At 52.2% G+C, this 22542-nt stretch overlaps 1 protein-coding gene across 11 annotated transcripts in view; it reads right to left on the reverse strand.

Annotated features, from left to right (window-relative positions):
* Positions 1–237: 237 nt before the first annotated feature.
* The window catches only part of Rap1gap2 (RAP1 GTPase activating protein 2), a 227712-nt gene continuing 205407 nt past the window's right edge, over positions 238–22542 (reverse strand). For all 11 annotated transcript variants that reach the window (XM_015996156.3, XM_042282377.2, XM_042282379.2 and 8 more), the window contains 9 exons: positions 22338–22472; positions 13795–13932; positions 12120–12238; positions 9653–9766; positions 9331–9448; positions 8857–8983; positions 5690–5766; positions 5237–5275; positions 238–4402 (listed from right to left, as the gene is read on the reverse strand). In XM_015996156.3, coding sequence (XP_015851642.1) covers positions 5267–5275; positions 5690–5766; positions 8857–8983; positions 9331–9448; positions 9653–9766; positions 12120–12238; positions 13795–13932; positions 22338–22472 — 837 coding nt within the window. In that variant the 3' untranslated portion in view covers positions 238–4402; positions 5237–5266. The remainder of the gene's footprint in view (positions 4403–5236; positions 5276–5689; positions 5767–8856; positions 8984–9330; positions 9449–9652; positions 9767–12119; positions 12239–13794; positions 13933–22337; positions 22473–22542) is intronic.

The raw sequence follows: 22542 nt of genomic DNA on the forward strand, positions 1-22542 counted from the left end.
AGTCATGCACAGCTTTTTGTGGGTGCTGGAGATTCAAACTCAGATCCTCATGCTTACCGAGCAAGCAATCTTATCCAACAAACTTATTTCCCAGCACCAGGCTTGCTTATTTGTTTACGTTAATATGGCGGCACATTTAAACCTTTTTTAAAGCAGGTTCAAGCCAGCTAATACCCAACCTTCAATGAAAGGCCCTGCTGAAGTCTGGTGCCCTACTCAAGGAAACATGAACTCTGATGGACACAAAATATGTTATTATTTATTGTCAATTTCTGCAAAGACACATTTAAGCAACAAAATATACATTTGTCAACCTTTTAGAATTTGTTTTATACATTAACAAATACAATGTGCTACCATAGCAATAAATTAAATGTACACTATTTACATTCCATAGGCAGTCAGGATCTACAAATCACCTCCTCACTGCGAGGAAGCAAAGAAAAGTCATCGTCACAGGGTTCACTTCCACACTACACCTCATAGACTCTACCACACAGGCATCTCTTCACGTGGAGATGTCGGCACCCTGGGGACTGGACAAGATTCAGCCAAGGTGGCATCACAAGGAGGAAGGGGGGCATACACGCTAAGGGGCAAGAAGGGGGATTTCACCCTTCCGTGTGGAAATGTCACAAAGCCAAAGACAAGGGCAACTAACTCCAGTCCTCCAGCAGAGCACACCCTCCCCAGGGACGGTAAGGCCCAGGCCAAAGCCACTTCCCCAGCTGCTGCTCACTAGGCAGATTGCCCTAGGCTGGGGGGGGGGTGTCTTTCTCCCAAGGGAGCACATAACCCAGCTGAAGAGACGTGAGATGGGTGTGGGCAAAGAGCTGGTGGTGAGACAGACACCAGGGGATGCCTCAGAGGCCCTCTACCAAGCAGTGGGAACAGCCTTGGTTACTGTACCAACCTGCCCTTGCCTTTGATTGAGGGGTAACTAGAAGCTGGGGAAAGAGCATGGGGGTCCAGAGCATGGCTGACTGACCTGGTCCCTGCTGGCCCAGAAGCCATAAGCTCTATCTGAACCCCAGGCACACACACCCCCCACAACACAGCTGTCTTTGCAGACTAAGAAACAATGGACAAAAGGTAATGTTTGAGTTGGCACCTTAAAGGGTCAAAGGGAGGAAAAGGAAACTGCCTGTGTCCTGCCTGGTCACCTGATCTGGGCTTTTATTCCCCGTCTCCATTTTAAGAAGGCCTGGGTTACAGCTCAGTGGCAGGGGACTCGCTCAGCGTGAGCGAGGCCTTGGGTTCATTCCCAGCACCACCAAAAGGAGGAAGGGAGGGATGGAGATAGAGGAAGAGAAGATAGATCAGAGAACTGGTTCCTTTTTTATCATTTTCTGTCCTGATTTAAAAACAAGGAAGCCAATGCATCTTCGTCCAGGTCACTTTGGCCCTGTCACTGAAGGCCCAAGAAGCACTTTGCTGGATGGACTCACCTCCACTTCCTTCACTCAAGCCCCAGGCTCCTCACTGACCGAGATTTCTCAACGGTCACAGCCGAGGCCCCATCAACAGCCTCCAACCTCAGCCCCTCCCTGCCAGTGTAGAAATCCCCGATAACAGGGTTCCCCCAACCCCAGGCCCAGGAAACGTGCCTGTTTACTCCACCAACAGCAAGTACAGTTGGCACACAGGAGCGGGCCAGAGGCTGTGGGTCTAGTAACAGCTTTGCCCGCTAGGTGGCTGTGTGGCCTCAGGCAAGTTCTTTCGGCCGGTCGGGAGGATGGCACGGCTGGATGAGAGGCAGACGGTCCAGAAGCCTCGAGTATCAGATAGTGCCCATAAAACTGAACCGCAGGTTATTTTCCAAGAAATGCCACTTGACATTCATAATCACAGACAGAAACTCTGGCTAGGAGCATCTATCTGGAGCTCTCCCGCCCACATCTGCTTTGATGTATCAACAGAACTGGAGGCATCTGGGTGCCTATTAACACCTGCAAAGTATAGTTTCTTCAGTGAGTCAGGCAGTCCCCCAGAGCCAGAGTTGTGACCAGGATAAGAACCCCTTGTGGGGGCCACAGTGGAAATGTCCCCAAATATAAGCAGAAGCTTCAGCAAGACTCTAAGCCCTGAGACTGGGAACGGCCACGAAAGGAAATATTGGATCAGAGTGTGGGAGGAACAGCCTCCCATCCAGAGGGCTCAGAGCGGGCTGGGTCCTGCCATTACTCTCCTGCTCAACAGAGGACTCCAGCTGGGCTGCGAGTATGTACCCTGGAAAGCCACAGGATGGACCTGCTAGATGGAGAGGGACCTGACCAGAGGGCAGGGGCAGCTCAGATCCTGCCCAGAGTATCTCAACAGCAAACCAAGGGTGAAGACCCCAGCCCAGTGCCTCTCCATCCCTCTATACACAGTCATCCTTCCTGTCCACTGGCCCAGAAGCAGAGGCAACACCTGACCTGGAGCTAATACCTGCAGGGAACCAGCCAAAGCAGTGAGTGGGGACAAGAAGACTTAGAAGGTTTCCAGATATGACAGCATGGGACAACCTGGAAGCTCCTGAGGACCCAGACCATAATGCAACATAGTCCAACCACCGAGCAAAGGTAAAAACAGTCCTACCAAGAGAAGGGAGCCAGAGTCCTGTAATAGTTTCAAAGAAAACACAGTGTGACCTTTCAAGTTCAAGCAGAATGCTGCCAGAATCCACTCATCTCCTTCCAGCAGTGGGTGCCGCCGCACTGGCTTTTAATAAAAGCTAAATGGACATTCTGTTGACCTTCTAACTAGAGCAAATCCTACCTGACGAGTCCTTCACATAGGCAGGAGTCCCAAGCGGAGTGCAGGGCACGGTATCTCTCCCCTGGCTGCAAGTGTGTGGGGAAGGAAGGATCGGATGACAGAAGTAGAGGGGACACAGTTACCACAGCAGCCCCAGGAGCTCTGTCACCCTTCTGTACTTGGGCTTGGGAACAGAGGCCTATGCAGACACGCCCTGGGTGGGAAAGCTTATCATCTGCTCACTGAAGTGGGAGCCCAGATCCAGAGCAGCCCTGTGCCAGAGGCCGATGTGTACTTAATGGGGCAGGATCTTCAAGTGCCTGTTGTTGAGACCCGGTGTTTGGCCTGGCAGATGCTCCACCCCATCCCCTGCAGCTGAACTGCCCTGCAAACCTGGAAGGCTGAGGGGCCCAAGAGAGCTCCTCAGGATGAGCGGGCTCACCCAGAGGTGGCGGCCATGGCAAGGACTGCGGATGGTCTGTGGTGTACAAAGCACAGGCTCATGGGGCCCAGCTTCCAGGAGCCCTGCAGATGGGACAACTGCCTGAAGACCTGCCATTGGAGTGGGAAGAACGGGACTGGGGACCGAGCCTAGAAGCAGCCCCGGAGCGGTCCTGGGCCCCTCACAGATGCCGGGAGCACAGGTGGAGAGACGCCATACTGTTTCCAATGCTAAGTTCAACTGCCACACACCGGCCTAACCAAAACTTGTCAAGTCACACCCCTCCCCGATGACATCTCTCCCCTCTCTCCCACCTAAAGGATGGGTTGAACAAACTATGTCTTTTCTGGGTTCTCACAAAAGTGGAGAGCTGGACCCCAGATGAGCCTGCCCAGACAGAAGCTTTCCTCCACCAACAAACACCCCTGAGATGACCGTGTGTTCTCCCTAGACTTCTCACACTACCGGCTGCCTGTTCCTTCACAGGAAAAATATCCACGCAAAGGAGAAAAGTTACTGGGGCTTCTCTCTCCCCAAGGATGATCAGCAGCTTGTGTAAAATTCGACAGGAAAAACCTTGAGACTACAGTCATGGAAACATGCAGCCAGTCCGGCACACACCCAGCTCTGACGCTGAGCTTCCACCATCCTGAGCCTTCCCTAAGGGGACCCTAGCAGCAGGGACAGAGCCCCCTAGGCCTGGGCCAGCAGATGTGTCAGACGTACTTATCACAGGAGCAGTGAGATACAACTTGGAGGATGCTGGGAAATTCCTGGAAAAGCAGCCCTCCCACCATGGACAGGATGGCACTGTACTGTGACCCCAAGACACACTGCACCCACCAACCATTCTGCAGTCACCTCTCCTCCCCACCACACAACCCCCTCAGTGTCTTGAGCAGACAAGCTCCCCGGCTTCTCGCTGAGCCCCCCCCCCCGGGACCCAGAATCCCCCTTGTTCAACTCTTTTTCCAGCAGGTAAAACAAGATGACGGTTGACTCTGATCGCCGGTCCCCTCGGGAGGTCAGGAGCAGAGGTTGGGGCTTCCAGGTCTGTGGAGAAGGAGCCAGCAAGGCCATGGCCAGGTCAGGACACGGAGCAGACAGCTGGTCTGCTGGGCAGGTGGCCAGTGAGACAGCAGGCCTGAACGATCAGAGTAGTGGATGGCACCCCCAAACTGCTGGAGTAGGAGCCTTCTGCAGACCAGAATCAAGACTTCCCTGAGGAGATAAGGAAGGGGAGATGGAGAACAAGCACCAGGTAACAGAGGGGAGAAAACAGGCTGGAGTCAGGGTGGGAAACCCACTCGCCCATGGCTACACTCACGATGAGGAGGGTGCCGAATACAAGGGGGGGGGGTGGCCCCAGAAGCCATGTGTAAGCATTGTGCTACAGAAGCAAGCAAAGTCCATCACAGATGGCGGAGGCCACTATCACACCCCCATTTTCTCTTCTGTTTTCTCATGAACAGGTTTAACACAAAGTGGGCTCAAATGCACCCTTCCCTTTGGTCCCAACTCATTCATACTCCTGAAAGCCCTCACGGAGGCGGTGGGGGTTACAGCGGGTCTTGGGTGGCTTCACTAGGAGTTCACTAGTGTATCACTCCAGGAGCATAGAGACCATCCTAGGGTTGTCCCTCCCAGCAATGGCTGGGTAGAGGCATCTCCTGTCATATGGGGAAGATATATACCAGCCTGGAGCCTTGGCCAAAAATACAAAGAGAGAGAGAAATTGACTGCAAACAGGAAAGCAAGGGGTAGACTGAGGAATTCCTCCCTCCAGGGAAGGAAGTGGACTTTCGGTTACTTCCCCTTCTGGTTACTAGAACCAGCTCCATCCCATGTAGGAATCTATCCCAAAGCCACTGGACAACCCTTCCGAGGCACCGTTCTCAGCCCCTCCTTCCCCTTGGAGGCCTGGACATGTCCATCCACCGTAGTCCTCAGCATCCCTCAGCTGACAGTCTCTCTGGCCATTCTGAGGCCAAAAAGCCACAGACACTCTGGCCTTAAGGGAACATTCTCCTCTCAGGGCCACTGTAAGACACTCACCTTGGACAGGGGAAGGACTCCACTTTCACATTAGTGTCCCTGTTTAAGAAAAACACACAAGAAGTCTTCAAAAACCAGACAACAACCACCTCCACCCGCAGCTCCTGAGCACTGAGCTCTCGACGGTCTGAGCTCAGGAAGGGACTTGGGCTCCCAGGGGCCAGCAGAACCCACCTCACATCTGGGACGGCAAGGATGTGGCTCTATTGCAGGGGGGCGTGGCAACGGGGGCTGGCGAGCCCCCAGCCTGGCGTCTGGACCACGTAAGAACAGAAACCATGGCCCCCGGGTCTGGCAGAACATCCTTCCCCGCCTGCCTCAGGGGACCCTCATAAGCATTCTCTGAGGTGCTCTTTCCCACCCCCTGGAAAAAAGGCTGGCTATGGGGGGGGTCCTGGAATGTGGGGTGTAGGGCTCGTGGGGCCCTTCCTTAGCTGCCCACACCATCCTTACCGCACTGGAGCTAGCGTGGCTGAGTTTATCGAAGCGGAATTTCAGGTTTGACCTCGGGGAGTTTCTGCTTTTGGCATCTAAAAAAAAGAAAAAAAGACATGGAGTTTAAGGAATCATTCTAGCAAAATCAGAACAGTGAGTAGGGAGGCCGGGGGACGTGGACCTCAACCTCTCCCCAAGGCATGAGCACTAACAGGTACCCACTCGCGATTAACAGTACTCAGACGCTGAGAAATGGTGTGCCCTAGTTATTAAACACGGGTCACTTTAAAATGAAATATCTTCAAAATGGAAGCTCATAAGTAAACAGGCCGTATTCAAGAAAGATAATAGATACTCAAAATTTTCCATTTCCTCATTATATTGGCATATTTTGCTGTAATCTGGGCCCTCACGTCTGCTGTGTCCTTATATCAGAAATTCGCTAAGGTAGTAGGCTATGCATCCCTCTTCATCCCCAAGCTCAGGGATGTCTCAGTGGTAGCTTGAAATCAATCTCGATGAGAGGATTAAGACTACTGAAGTTGGCAATGTTACAAAACGGGGCTTACAGTTTTGCTGTCTAGATTTAAGGAACCAATGGAAACTACTAACATATGAACTGAGCCTGGAAAGGGTTGTGCCTGCAGCCACTACCTTGTGAAGAGCTGCAGAGGAGCCGCCACGCTCCCAGTGTTTGGGAGCTACCACCAAATTCAGCAAAAAGGCTATTTGTACCACTGACACAATGAATGCTGTCCTTCTACCGTAAAATGTCAACACAGGCAATAATATCCACTGACACCCACTCGGGAACCAGATTTGACCGTCATCTGCCACCTTAAACAGATTATAGGTACCAGAGTTAGGTAAGTACCAGTGAAACTGTGCTATGAGGATCTTATAGACACATTAAGACTCACAGTGAAGATATTGTATATCTTTGCATTATTTGTGAACTGTGTTGTAGATCCATTATATTGGTAAAGTTTACCGTGTCTATGCGCGCGCGCACACACACACACACACACACACACACACACACACACACACACACGAATACACACACATACATGTACACATGCATGCTATGAGACCCTCCGAGTGATCCTGATGTTTCTCTTTTTGTCTCCAGAAGCCAAAGTATGAATGGCCAATGACCGGCATCTGCAATTACAGAAGACTCCTCAGGCCATCTCCACCTCTCAGACTGCCTTTCCTCACACTCACTGGAGCAGCCAGAAACAGGTTTCCAGACCTCCCAAGCCCACCCAGTGCCCGGGGTTGGGGGTCAAAAGCAGATATCAGGGTAATACAGCCTGGGGTGCACCTCCTGGGGGTGTAGTTGACATTGGGGAAGACTCCACGCCAGTTCCACATTTCCTCCTGCCTTGAGTAACCTTAACCCCATTGCAGACACTCCCGAAGCCTCCCTTCACTCGAACCCTGTCCGAGAGAGCAGGCTGGCATTCATTCCTTTTGATATTTATTTAGTGCCAAAAAGGACACCGGTTGGTGATAGAGTTTCTTGTTCACTTCATCAATATTTAACTAAGCTTTAAAAACATCAGGAAATGTGTAGGACTACTCCATCTTACAAATGGGGAAACTGAGGGTCGGGAGGTAAGCTTTTCCATGCCAAAGCTGCGATTCAAATCCATCTTAAGATCTGAATGACCACAGGAGTTGAGTGAGAGGGAGCTGTGAGCTACCCCGTTAACCGGGAAGCTCGCCACAAAGGGTCATTTGCTTTTACCCTGGTGTCCCCCATATCCCACTACATCTTCCTTTTGACATTGTTTGGTCTCTGCCTAGGGATACCAGTGGAATAGCACCCCACCCCAGCCACTGTGAAAACGAAAAGTAATTGTAGATATTGCCCAAGTCCCTCGGAGAGAGAGATTACCCCTAGATGAGAACTGGCGGGTCACACTAATGTTTTATTGCAGCCCCACAACGCACATTTAGGTTAATAGTTTTTTACAGCGTATGCTCATCAAATCTGTGCATGGAGCTGAGGAGGTCCTAAGTGAACATATAAACAGCAGATGAAGTCCTGAGTGAGTGCGTATTGTTGACACAGGCAGAGCCATGTCATGGATCCAATGCCTCGGGCCCATGGGAAATGCCAACCCCCGCCCCCATCATGGTGAGACTGGTAAGGTAAAGCCCTCCTCTGGTCAGAGTGTGGATGTTGACAGTGTGTGCAAGTATGAGTGTTTACAAAGGATTGGCCAGTGTGTGTAAAACCTACCAGCTGCCCTTCCTCTTCCTGGAGGTGTACAGCCTGAGACTGCTCGCCTACAAATACCTACTGAGACTAGTGAACCCCTCCCCACAGTGCCAACTGGGTAAAAATCATCTGCACACTGGGTTCTTGGTAGACCCTGAAAGCTGGTTCCTTTCCTTCCCCTCCGACCTGGTACTTCCTACTCTGCTCCGCTGTACAGATCTCAGAAACCCGAAAGACACAGGCCACCACTCTCCCTAAACCCTACCAAGCCCATTCAGTTCTACATCCCAACATGCTCTGCCATGACCCTGGCTCCCCTAGGTGCCCACTGTGCCTCTGCTGGTGCCTCCTCCCCAGCCCCTACCGATCCTTTCTATATACTCAGCACGCAGCTGCCAAATGGTCTTTCTCAATGCCAGGTGGTATTTCCAGAGCCTTCAGTGGCTTTTACCAACAACATCTGAGTCCTCAGCAGGCCTCCTGGTGGCCTGCTCAGCACTCATGGTCCCCATAACCCCTGTTCTCGCTCCTGCCTCCCCATGACCCCCACTGCCCTGAACCTCATGCAAGAACACCGTCTTGCATTCCCTCCAGCCTCCTCCACTGCTGCTTCCTCTGACTGCCAGGTGCTAGCACCACGTGAGGCTGTGGCATTGGCCCTAGGCGGGAACAGGGTAGTCCAAGAGGTGAGCAGAGAATTCTCAGCTTTCTAATCAATCAATCCTAACTCCTCCACCATGGAATCATCACAAAATCATTCAATTCTCTAAGCCCATATATAAGGAGACTATGAGCTTTTTTTTTGGTTGTACAGATGTAGTAAGGCCCTCACATCTTGGAAAAGGAGAAGTTGGCCAGGTCAGCATGCCTGGGGGGGGGCATGCCCTCTGAACAGCGGTCAGGGAGCAGCTCTGGCCTTCCAACCACATCATGCACATCTTCGCATGCCACTGACCTGTGGGACTCCGGCTCATGATGATGGGGGTGGCCGCGGCCCCCAGACTGGGGCTCTCGGTGCTCGGGGACGGGCTGTAGACAAACACCTCCTGCTTGAAGGGTGAGGTTGTGGATGGCTGGCTGCTCTGGGGAGAGAAACTGGGTGAGCGAGGCCAACGTGCGCCCGGCAGTCCCACAGCTGTCCTGGGATGGACCGTGCAAGCCACTGCCTCCAACCTCACGCTGGCCCTTCTATCCCAGCCATGACTGCAGCCTTTCCCCGACTCCTTCCCTTTCCAGTTGGTGTCCCCCTGACAGGGACCACCTCCACTGCTGCTCTGAAGTCCTTTGTTGAGACAGGGTCCCCTCACTCACTGCTCTCTGTTGGGCGGTAGCAGCTGCCTAGACCACACCTTCTCCAGGGTATCTGGAAGCACCGGCTAACCAGCTGGGCCCCAGAACGTTGCTCCCTGGCTGGATGAGGCACACTTACCCCACTGTCACACTCCTCCATGGCCTCACCCTCCCCTGCGGTGCTGCTGAAGCTGCTGGTGCTGGAGGAGGAGCGGGAGATGTTGGCGCGGCCATTCTCCTTCAACTTTATGAAGGGCCTGTGAGGGATGGGAAGCAAGGCAAACGGAGAGTGAGGCAAATCCACCAGAGGACCGAGCTTGCCCACGGTGGCTCCCCCAGCCTCTGCCTGGTGGTCTTGGTGTTCCAGAGATTTCCAAAGGCAGGAGCTGTGACTCTCAGCTTGCCTGGAGGCAGAGCCCAGATGGCTACAGCCAGCCTTTCCCAAACCCCAACTCTCTTACTTCTCTTTGTTGGGACAGATTTCTGGAGAGCTGGGATTTGACGAGGTCTCGGACTTGATCTCCTGAGAAGAGTGTCCGCCATCCGGGGTTTTGGGAGCGCTGGAGGCACTGTCACTAGGGGGAAGAGAATGAAGAGCAGTGAGGCCTGGAGATCAGGCCCCTGCCCTTGTCCACCCCTGACCCTTGACAGAGCTCAGGCTGTGGGGGCCAGTACACAGAGGGTAGCCACCTCTTCCCTCCCCACACGAGCCTGAGACCGCAGCAGACAGCAGAGGTTTCTGCTCCCTACAGTAAAGGCCAATCAGGATTCATGGTGATGGTCCAAGGCCACCAAACAGGGGCCCTGGCTTGATGGCCTCCAGTCAAAGTCTACCCCTCTCCCATGCTGGCCATCCCACCTGGCAGAGTATGGATCAAGAGAAGGTGCCGGGGAACTGAGTGGGACACACACAGGAATCAACCCAGCACCCATGGATTCCTGAGAGATGCTGGGGGCCGCCTACTGTGGTGACTCTTGAGGACATCCTACATGTGACTCGGCAGCCCTGGGATGCTGGGGAGTGAAGGGATGCTCAAGCCCAAAGATCCAAGAGCTCCCTTCTCCTGCAGTTCAGCAAAGACCACAGTTTACCCTATGGCAAATTCTGGAGCCAGGACAGCTCTATCCTCAATTCACTGTTTTTTCTTTAGTACTTCTGAGCCTCAGGACCACTGATTTCTATTCTGCTTTGTTTTTTTTTAAGAGTTACTTATTTACTTATTTATTGTTTATGTGTGTTTGCCTGCATGTATGTATGTGTATCACATGCATGCCTGGTGTACTCATGGGTCTGTAGAGAGCATTGGATCCCCTGAAACTGCAATTACAAATGGTTGTGAGCCTCTGTGTGGATCCCTGGAACCAAACCCAGGTCCCCTGCAAGAGCAGCCCATGCTCTTAACTGCTGAGCCATCTCTCCAGCCCTTCAGTGCACCTTTTACAGTAGCAGCATTAATGAGGCATAATACACATGCCATGCAACTCACCTACTTAAAGTGGACAAGGATGCAATTTTTAATATGCTTGTGGAATTGTGCAGCCATCAAAACCACAATCTAATTTTAGATCATTTTAAGGCCTCTTAAAAGAAACCCTGGCTCATCTGCAATCACTGCCCACCCCAACCCCTAACCTATTTCTTTCTGTCTCTATGGACTTTGCCTAGTCTGGACACCCTATAGAAACTGGACTTGACAGTGTATATGGCCTTTACATCTGGATTCTCCTAGCCTCACATTTTCCACGTTTGCCCATGTTGTGGCCTGCATCAGTATCTCAGTACTCGTTGTGTATTACAAAACAATATTACACTCTGTGGGCATACTTATTTCATTTTATTTATCTAGTCGTCAGACAGCAGGCCCTTCAGTTGCTTCCTCTTTGAGGTCCCATGAATGACGCTGCACCTATTCAAGGTGCCAGTGTTGTTATGGACAACCGTTTCCAATTCTCGTGGTCTCTATATATACACCTAAGGGTGGGGTTGCTAGGTCCTGTGGTAACTCTATGTTTAGCCCTTGGAGGGCTGCCAGACTGTTTTCCAAATCGGATGCACTATCTCACATCCCCACCAGCAACGTGCAAATGTGCCAACGTCCCCACATCCTTGTCAGCACTTGTTATTTACCTTTACAATCACAGGCACCCTAGAGGTGTTAAAGGCTATAGAAATTGTGTGTGTGTGTGTGTGTGTGTGTGTGTGTGTGTGTGTGTGTGTGTGTGTATGTGTGCATGTATGTGCAGGTGCTTTCAACTGCCTGTGCCCATGGAGGTCAGAAGTCAACATGGGGTTTGGTCCTCCATCACATTCCACCTCGTTTTCTGAGACAGTCACCCACTGAACCTGGAGCTCACCAGCTGACCTGAGAGCCCCAGCGATCCTCCCTGTCACCACACCAGCTTTTGATACAGATGCTGGGGATCCAAACCCACGGTCTCGTACCTGCCCAGCAACACTACACACTGAGCCCCTCTCCCATCATGCACTTTTGGTTACTCCTATCAACCCACGGGGTTGGCTCACACAATGAACTTGCCTCTGTGACAGACACCACAGGAGTTTCTCCCCTCCTGTCTTTAGAGACCCCACACGCCCTGGGCAGTGTGGCCTCTCCCATCCCTCCCAGCTGTCTTTGTCAGCCCTTGACCGTCTACTCGTCTATGAACACGAGCTCTGCACACCCTCTCTGAGCAGTCACACAGATCTGTTCAATGTCTCTACATCAGCGACTCTCCCCATCGCTGCCCAGCTCTCCAGTCAGGGCCTCTCTGCTAAACACAAGTGGCAGGATGTATAGGTAGTGCAGCCAGGATTCAGGGGAAGCCTGACACTAGGAAAACCTGTCCCCATGCTTGGGCACCTGACAGCCATAAGAAGAGAGCTGACAGGCCCCACAGCTGGGATGCAGTCCAGGCCCTGACAGTTACCATCGTGTCCGGCTGTCCCCCTGGCCTTCAGAGCCCGAGTGCAGGCGGGGGAAGAGGCCCGACCGCCGCTTGATGGGGCTGCGTGACTGGTTCCTCACGGTTGCTGCGGCCACTGGAGGCTGCCGATAAAACCGCCACAGTGAGTACGCGCGCCCACCCCTTCCTTCCCACCCCTTCTCTGGTCTGCATATGACTCCTTGGGGTCGGGAGAGACCCCAGAAAACAGCAAGGAGCTGAGACCCCAACACTTGGCCACTCACAGCCTCTTTCCTGTTCTTAAGCCAAGCCCATGGCAGCAGGCAATGATCCAACAGAGCCTAGAACTCTTGGAGGATCACAGGCTCATCACAGTGGGGCCAGATGCCAAGCTGGCTGGGACAATTTAGGGAATCACAGGTTGAAAAATCTAGAGAGCCCTGGGAGTGGCCAGCTGCCACCTTTCACCTTGCTATTGAGAAAGCCAAGGACCAGAAAATGGAGGGATGTGTCAGGGTCAGCTACCAATAAGGACCTAGAGGTCCTGACTCGCCATCACTGCTTGTGAATAAATGGACCCAGGCAGGAGTGGCGATAACAGACCAAATAAAAGCCTCTTAGCTGAGTCCACATGCACTGATGGCGGTGGGGAGCTGGCCAAGGTCTCTGCTTGACAATCCCCCAGCCTCATGGCGGTGGGAGAGAGGCACATGGGTGAAAGACTGAGCCAGAAGGCAGAAAAGCCTGGAGCCTGCCAATGCCAATCCCCCAATGCCACTCATGTGCTGTGTCTCTTCGGGAGAATGGTCAAACTCTTTGGGCCTCAGCTTCCTCATTCACAGGAAATCACCCTGCTCTACTGATAGGACCTTCTGAGAGAAACATGATAGTAGATAGGAAAATATTAGATAAATGGTATGACCTTCTAAGAGAAACAAGATAGTAGATAGGAAAATATTAGCTAAATCAAGCCATTGCTCAAGGCCATTTATAATAAAAAGTCAACATTTCAATGGCTCTATGCTGCTATTTAAAAATTTTTTCAAAGAAAATTCCAGTCCCTACAAGTCAAAAGCCACTTGCCTTATTAATGGCTGGCTATGGGGTTCCCTCACCTGCCCTTGGTGTGAGACAAGAGGCCTAAGCGCACAGACCCACGGGGCTGTCTCTCCCTGAGAACTGAACACACGGTAGGAGGAGGCTAAATTTTGTATCAGGAAATCCTGCATTCAAATGCCAGATCTTCAATTTAGCGGGGTGACTCTTAGTAAGTTACCTAACCTCTCTGGGCCTCCTTTCCCTAAAGTGGGGAATGGAGAGTGGCCCGTGTCTATTCAAACAACCGTGATGGGGATCAGGTGGGGTCTTGTGTGTCAATCATCAGCTCAGTGCCTGGTGCAGAGCAAGCTTGGGTGGCCACGGCTGTCATTAATAGGTCCTCCCTCATGAGCCCCCAAGCTCAGTTCTTAAACAGACGCAGAGCACAATCCACAGCACAAACCAGCCCCAGGGGCACCCGGCAAGGAAGCATCACAAACCAACCCCAGGGTTACCTCCTCAGCAGCTCCACTGTCCCCCAGCCCATCTTCCAGCTTGCCCTGCTGAAGTTGCCCAGCCCAAACCTGGGGTGAGACACACCCTTCCCCCCCTACTCCTCCCCCCACCCCCCACATGCTGGCCCAGGATCCAAAGTACTCACTGAGAAGGTGGTCTTGGTGACCTCCATGCTGTTGTGGACAATACCCCCACTGAGGCTGCCAGGAATGGTGCCCCCATGCAGCTTCCTCTGGCTACCCACCATGGTCTCCATGGAATGGCTGCGCACACGGATGGCTCTCTGCAAGAGATGGGGTGTGACAAAGGTCTGAGGGTCCTGGTCAGCCCCTGGTCCCTTCTGGATGGCTCTGTCCTGGGCTCACGTGTACATCTGCAATGCACACACTCACTAGCATGAGCAGGCAAACCGTCACAAAGCCCACACCTCAGTAATTGGTATTGGCAGAGTCCTCTGAATTCTGTCCAGGCAGGATCTGAGAGCTCAGTGGAGCAAGGTGGGCCAACCCGGTGTCCTCCTTGTATGGGAGAGGAAGCAAGGCCTGGAGCTCAGCAAACCTGGATGACACTGTCTAGTTAGCACCTCCCCATCTCTGGGGTATAGCTTCCCTGTCTGGAAAATGACTGTCACATATTCCACACACGATGGAGACTGAACACAAGTGCCAGACTGAACACTGACTCCTTTTCATTTTGATTTTTGTTTTCTGTTGTGGCATTGAGGAATGGACCTAGGATCTCTCTCATGCTGGGCAAGAGCTCTACCACCGAGCTACACCATCAACCACACATCATTCCTGTGTTTACAAAGCTAAGCTTCTCCTAAGTGTATCTTGGACTGCCCTTCCCACCGTTATCACCGGTGTGTCTTGTGTAGCTACAATCACCCTGGATGTAGAACCCTGGAACAAGTTCCGGCGCATCCGTGCATTGGAGCTGCAGCTTGCCCTCACTTGGGCTTGCAGGAGCTGAAGACACACTTTCCAAATCAACACTACAGGTCTGCATAGCTGTTCAAAGAGATAGGTGCTCACACTGGTCACAGGCAGGGGCTGCTGGGGTTGTGGAACCTTGTGTTCACTTGTGGCCAGCAAAGAGCAAAGGATGGGTGGGGGTGGGGTGGGGTGGGTATTGGCAAGCTGTTAGGTGTCCGGCCAACGACAACCAGGGCAGTCAGGTTTGTCATGGTGCATGAGAAAATGAGAACACCTAAGCTACAAGAACACTGAGTGGGACCCGGGAAGAGCTGGACCTGGGGTGACAATCCCTCCCTGGACTTCTCTAGAGGGCGATGCTGTTCTGCACAGGGTCAAAGAGGGGTGTTTATGATGCTTGGAACTCAGCTCCATCTACAGGAGGACTTCGAACCAACAGAAGTGCTGCAGGATCCTGGCTCCCCTAAGGAGAACACTCTCAATTGCTACAGAGGTGTTTAAAGCAGAGGTATACTGCAGAGGTTTTCTCCAGTGACCCCAGTCCTGGCGTCATTGCCCTCTGATCATCCATCCAGTTTCTCAACAAGACGGCACACAACAGACAACACAAGCCAGTGATCAGAAGCACCAACGCCTGAGCTGCTGTTGCCAGGAGTAATACGTGGGCTCTCTGCTGCACCGCCTGCTAGCTGGGGACCCTGCAGGCTACTTAGCTTCTCTGAGAGTTACGTGGAATGGGATAGCACCTGTCTACACAGGGAGTAGCAACAAGAACATATAAAACTCTTAAGAGAGAGCTCAGGGCATCACAAATACAGCTTATCGTGTTGTTACTATTAAGCACAATGCATTTTCTGTGTGCTCAGCATCATGCCAAGTGCTAGAAATGTGGTGTTGAGGCCAAAAGGGAATTGAGTCCAAAGAGTGCCCAAAGAACACTCATAAGAGTAGGCTACAATGCAAGCTCCAGTGTCTGTGATGATGGTCTCTATGTGTCAATCAGTTGTTCTGGGGCCCAAAGAACAAAGGCTCCCAGACACCTGTACTATTAGCAGCTCAAGTACAGGTACCAAACTCTAATCGGCAGGACCAACATCCATTCCAGTATCTCCTCCTCCTTCCTGGGATGCAAAGTACCCACACTCAGTTTAAAGCACTGGTTTAACTCGTCCCTTGCTAGAGAAACAGGAGGGATGTCTGCTGGTGGCTTTGGAGAAAACGCACCATTTGGGAGGCCAAACCTGACAACAAAGCTGGAGAGCTCAGGACCACACAGGGGAAGGAGGGAAAGAAGGTGGGTAAGCAGTCACCTGGACTTCCTGCTATAGTAATTAGTGGATTTTCTTCACCAGGGTGTGAGCTTGTAACCCTAGCATCAGGAAACATACGGACTAAGTTGCAGCCCACCCCCTCCTTTCTGGACTCAGGCATGTGCACACCCCATGTGCCCACTAACAGATCTCTCCATGGGAAAAGCAAAGCCCCCCCCACCGTCCTTCCCTTAAGACATCCAGGCAGAGTTCAAAGTTGGCACAAATACTGTTCTCCAGGACCCCAGGGACACCTTTGAGACTTGGGAATGGCAAAGGGCCTCGTCCTGAATGCCGTTCCCTCTGACAAGGGACAGAGATTCAGAAAGGCTGATGGTATATGGAACCGCCCTCAAGACAAGCCACCAACAATGAGGTGTGGGACTGTTGGCCTCAAATCGACATCATGTAGCCTCTATTGTCTGAATCAAAGATGCCCCATGAGGAATGTCACCTCTCCCCTCTCTGGACCACAAAAGAGTTGCCTAGCAACAGTGTTCCTGGGACATGGTTGCAAGAGCCAGCATGTTTGATTCATTCTACCGCCCAAGCATCATAGAGCCATGTACTCTTTGGAAGCTGAAAATATCTGATATGTCCTTAGATGGAGGGAAAAAGGCTCCTTAAATGACATTAATGTTTCATAAATGCCAGCATCTTTATATGCTCGTTCCCTGTCCCGCCACTGCTAGTGTCACCAACATTTCACACTCTTCATTTGTGTCCTGATCTAGTCCTCATTGTCTCTTTCTCAGAAATGATCCAAGTATGAATAGTAAGCCATGTGCAGTGTATCTGGTCTAAGGAGCCTTCATACACAATCTTACCGAATCCTTAAAAGGCTGGGGTATAGAGAGAATATAAAAATCTCTCAAGTAACAAATACCTGTCACACATCAGTAACAGACAGAGCTGGGATCCAAATCTAGTATAGCAGGCCCTAAGATTGAAAATACAAAGCTGGGTGTGGTAGTGCACGCCTGTAATCCACGCAACTTGGGGGGATTGAGAGGTCGAGGCCAGCCTAGGCTACATAGTAAGGCCCTGTCTCCAAAAATGGGGGGAAGAAGAGGAGGAGGAGAGGGAGAATGGGGGAGGGGAGGAGAGGGGAAGAGGAAGAGGGAAAGAGACAGGAAGCGGGAGAGGTGGGAGAAGGAGAGAGTGAGGAGATGAAGGGGGAAGGGCAAGATGGAGGAATTCACTGATTAACTAAAGAGGACTGGAAAGCAGGCGGTTTAAGGAGCCTAATCTCAGAAAAAATTCAAAGGCTGATGTCAGGGACGACAGCGGCGTCTTCAAATGCCCATGTGCCACTGTCAGAGTCAACAAAGAGAATCTGAGGAGCCAATTGTCAGTCACCTGCTCTCCCACTCTGATCTCCGAAGCAGGAAAGGTGGAGTCCTGGTTCTCCCAGGCCCTGCCGGAGGAGCTGTCACAAGGATGAAATGAGACAGTATGCAGCCAACACCTGGGATGACACCTGCCCACTCCGGTGAGTGCCCACTCCGGTGAGTGCCCACTCCGGTGAGCTCTCCTGCCCGGATTTTAGTGTGAAAGACCAGTGACATTCATCGCGGAGACCCAAAACCATGCTTGCCTTGAATGGAACTGTCTGGTGACATCTAAAGAATTCCACAGTACAATGAGCAACTGAACGGAAGGGCCGGAGAGTGACACAAAAGGGGGGGACAGAGAGGGGCAGAGGGGAGGGGGCGGCAGTGGGACGAGAAAGGCAGGGAAGGGGACATCACGGAAGCCTTTGGGCAGGAGGCCTTGGGGCTAGTGGGACTCACGCTTGCTCAGCCCTGTCTGGCAAAGCTCACCTGAACCCAGCTTGCGTCCTCCAGGGACCGGCTGCTCATTCTCCTAGTGGGTGGCCTGACCCGTGGAAAGTTCTTGTGTGGACATAACTGGTCTCTCACCTAAATTCCCAAACCTTGCCGTCTTGGGCTGGCCTTTCCTATCATTTCACATGACTGTCGTCCCTTGCTGTCCTCCTGGCCAACCACTCTGGCCCCACCAATCTCCCTCGGTCCCTGTGGCCTCCCAGCCCTCGGCACACCTCACCGCTGCCTTCCAGCAAGCTCTGCTGTGAGGGCGATGGAATGCACGGCTTTCTCATCACCCGTGTGTGCCATCATCTCAGCCCCAGCTGGCGTCACAGAATGAGAGCCGCTTCCTGGCCTCCTTACAAAAGGGTTTGCGAGTTGTTCCCATTTAACAACTCAACATCGGGACAAAAATTAACGAGATGAGCACCAGGTAGGTAATGCCCACCCAAAGCCCAGTGAGGAACCGAGGCAGGGGCCTCTGAGACAAAGACACTGATCTCCCACATGCTGAGATGGCTTCAATCAGGGTCTTCCATTCCTCCAGCAGGAACATGCTAGCAGCTCACTCATAGGCTCCAAACCATAAGCTGAGCAGAGCCAAGTCCAAGGCCTGAGTGTTCCCCTGTCCCCTTCTGCCCCCTCCCCGTGGGTGTGTGCGTGCGTGCATGCATGCGTGCATGCGTGTGTGTGTGTGTGTGTGTGTGTGTGTGTGTGTGTGTGTGTAAATGTGTGTGTGTGTGTGGCTGTACCACCAAAGGCATGCAACCATCCTGGTACCACGACTCTCCCTCCCAGGGGAAAAGGTGACAGAGATGTCAAAGGCTGGGGTCTGTGCTCCCTCCACCATCACTGATGTGACTCAGGCTGCCCCTGCCTGTGGCTACAGGACCCCCTAAGACTTTGCCAGAGATGTCTGGGACCTCTCCTGCGACCCAGGGTCAGGTGAGACCAATGCACCACCTACACCAGTTCCTCAAAGGGTCAGAGAAATTAGCCCGCTGCCTCCCTGTTCCGTGTGGTCCCAAGCCTGTCCCTTGTCTTCTATTCCTGCCTCCACATTATGAGGTCAGTGGAGGGTTGGGCCAGTCAAGTGCTTCTCAAGCCATGATCTGTATGTGCTATACGCCTATCACAGAGACAAATCAACGGCCACTTTTTCTTTTTACTTCATTACAGACCAGCAGTCTAGAGATAAGTACCTTCCAAAAAGGGAATGATACACAGCTCTTTTACCAGAAAAAAACAACCTGCAAGTTTCCAAGAGCATGGCCACAGCCACCCGCTTGAGCCATGGAAACGTCTTTCATCCAAGTCATCACTGCAAAGGATGAGACTTTTTCACTAGGAAGGTGTAGGTTTTTCAGATCGTCATCTATATGAAAATGAAAACCTCCAAATGTCAGTAGACCTAGCAGGTCCTGAGACTCCTCCAGGTGGCCTGGTTTACAAGCAGGTCTAGGGATCCATAAAGCAACTGGTATGTGTCTCATGGAGGGGCGCTTCCACTCACAGCCAGAAGAACTGAAGTGAGGCGTGAAGAACCACCCCATGTGGCATGCTCAGCCTACGGCCACAGTGGGTCTGCTTCTGGGCTGCGACCCTCTGGAGAAGACCAGTCTGAAGGGAGCAGGTAGCGGGGGGGGGGGGGGGGGGGGGGGGGGGGGGATTGCTCAGCCCTGAGCATCCTCAGTTCGCATCTGCCTGTGAGAGAACTTTCAACCCAGGCATTTTCTTCCGGGCAGCATTGCAGACAACCCTTCATTCTGGAGAGATCTCACAGAGGTTCAGGATTAATCCCAAAAGAAATGTCAATCATTCTGACACCACAAGCCTGCCTAAGGCACTCGTAAGGAAAGAAAAAAAACCAACTAGAGATGGACTCTTGAACGGGGCCAGGGCCATGCCTGCCCCCTTGCCCAGGTCTCTCCACGTGGGAGACCTGGATCAACACTGGAGAGGTCAACAGGAGAAGCCAAGGTCTCCTTCCAGAGCAAGAGAAACACTCGGTCCAAAGGTCCCCTCTGTGTGCCTGACCCCGATGACCCCTTTCACTCCCACCCTCTCAACCTCAAAGGCAGACGTGAACTCTGAATGGAAAAAACACATGTCTGTCCTCAAGCACAGAATTAAAAAGAAGCCTCTGGAACACTGGCTCGCAGGCCAGTCACGGTAGAGTCTTGCAGCATGCCCTCTCTTGAAAGCCTCTCTAGGGATACCTCAGACACCCTGAAGTGAAGCATACCAACTGCTACTGCTCCTAACAGATGCAAGAGAATGGGGGAGTGGCCTTGAGCCACTATCCTTTAGATCTGTCACCTGTAGTTAGCTGCTGGGCCACCTCATCCACTGAACCCCATGGGCAGAATGTCCACCGCCTACATACACTGTCACATAAATATCTGAAAGCCGAAGGGGGGCGGGGACTAGCTCTAAAGTATAAAGGAAATGAGTAAAAAAGCAACAAATGCTTCATAAAACGGCTACAAATCACAGCATCCTGCTAGCTCATCAAGCAGAGCTCAGCTCGGGTCATTCTACATAAATTAATTTCCTGTGGGAGGTGGAACACTTTGAGAGGTGTGACATGAGGTGGGTGGGGCAGGGCCCCCCCCCTTCCCAGAGCCTCAGAAGGCCTCTAAGCGGTCTCCCCTAGGCCGAAGCCTGTTCCCTATTACCTAATCTCACATTCACCCTCCTCTTGGTGAGGCTATACCCACCATGGCTCTTTCTTCCATCTCTGCTCCTTCTCTCCTCTACCCTTTATTTTTCACTTTTCTCAAAATCAAACAGAGTCGCCGGGCGGTGGTGGCGCACGCCTTTAATCCCAGCACTCGGGAGGCAGAGGCAGGTGGATCTCTGTGAGTTCGAAGCCAGCCTGGGCTACAGAGTGAGTTCCAGGACAGGCTCCAAAGCTACACAGAGAAACCCTGTCTCAGAAAAAAAAAATCAATCAAAGTCTCACTATGTAGCCCAACCCATCCTTGAACTCATCATGCTCCTGCCTTGGCTTTCCAAATGCTGGGGACACAGGCAGGCACCTCCACACCCAGCTCCTCTTGCATCTAAATTCCCCAGATTTCTCACCGCCACTTCTATCAAAACTAAACCAGAAGCCCCAGGAATCTCCTACCAGCCTGGACAAGCAGCTTGGCTCCTCCCACCCCCGGGAGGAGTCTCAGTAGCTGGCTCCAGCTAAGGCCAGCAGAGCTATGTCCTGCTCTCAGCTGTCCAGCCGGGCAGTGCACAGCTGACCCAGACCTGCCCGGGCCTGACCGGCTGGGGTGGAATCTCCCTGGTCAGAAACTGGGAGGGAGTATCATGTAGCTGGTAAGAATTTAAGAGATCTGAATTCAACTCTGTCTCCGAGGTGACCTGGGACAAATTATTTAGTCTCTGTGTCTTTGCTTCCTCACATGTGAAACAATATTCACAATTACTAAAACTGAGTGTGAATTCTTAGGTCAAAATTATTATATCCATAATACCAGCCTTCCCCACAGAGCACTAATGACAGTTGGGAGGTTTAAGACTATATGTAACCTATACAGCACAGTTAATGTGTGCCCTGTTACAACAGCTAAGGGTATTTACTGTGTCATAGGCAATCTGCAATTTCCGGGCGTTATTCCAATGAACTCTCACAACACGACGACAAAGGTCCGATTTATTATCTCTGAGTCCTTAGCAAGAAAACTGCGGCTTAGGGACTTTGAAGACCTTGCCTACTACACTACAGCTGGGATTTTTAAATACATGTAACCCCGATCCTAATAGCAGCCTCAAAATGTCCTGTTTATGAGTCTCTCTCTGATGGGAGGGAAACCTGACAGAACCCCGAGAAAGTCTAGGTGGGAACAAAGCCACACCTCTGAGGTGCAGGGTCCTGAGACCCTGTGGCCTCTTGTGGCTTGCCCTCCAGCATCCCCACCCTACCCCGTGTTAAAGGAGAGACTGAGAATTTCCTATCTAGTATTTCCTATCTAGCCAAAGGCATACCATTGCAATCAGGTTCAAATGAGACACCAACATAAGTGTGGACCAGCAAGCACTCAACCAGGACATGATAGAGAAACCTTCTCTGCCTCTCACTGGCTCTGTGGCCATCCAGGCTCCATCTGTGGACTTCTGGGGACAGGGAGCCCCTCCTGGAGCTCTTCCCTTTTCAATGCTAGGGAGACTTGCCTGTGGCTCCACCCACCCCCAGCCAGGTCCCAGGACTTTGCCAGCACCCCAGCCAGCTACTGCAGACCCCTAAGGCTGTGACCTCACTCCTACCATTCTTCCCTGGGCTCCCCGACCACAGAGGGAGACATGGGAAAACAGCGAGTTCCTTAGTTCATGTGGTCTGTTCTCCTCTGCCCACTCACTTGCCTGCTTAGAGGATTCCTGGGCTGACAATGGTCCAGGCCAAGGGAGAGAGCATGGAGGTCACTGGAGTCCTTGCCAGCTGCCCCAACCTCATATACACAATGCCCCAGCCCTCTGCAAAGTCCCACCCCATCCTGTCACCTCTAACTGGCCCTTGGGCTCTGAGGCCATATTCCCACTAACTTAGCAGCTGGCTTGCTTTGCCCTCTGCCCCAGTAACCCCAAGTTAGCCTGTGTCCATACCTTAAAAGACTCCAAGAATCCTCCATGGCCCCCATTCTCAAACTTGTCCTCCTCAGGGCCTAGGCCGAGCATGACTTGAGTATGTGTGTGGAGTTCATCATGAAGGTTGTCCAGGAGAGCAGCCCGGGTCCGGTCCTAGAAAGGAAAGGTATACACAGAGTACGGACACCAACCTGTGTACTTCCTTCTGGGTCCCAGGTGCCTG

Source organism: Peromyscus maniculatus, chromosome 8, assembly GCF_049852395.1.
Source record: "Peromyscus maniculatus bairdii isolate BWxNUB_F1_BW_parent chromosome 8, HU_Pman_BW_mat_3.1, whole genome shotgun sequence".
Classification (NCBI taxonomy): Eukaryota; Metazoa; Chordata; class Mammalia; order Rodentia; family Cricetidae; genus Peromyscus; species Peromyscus maniculatus.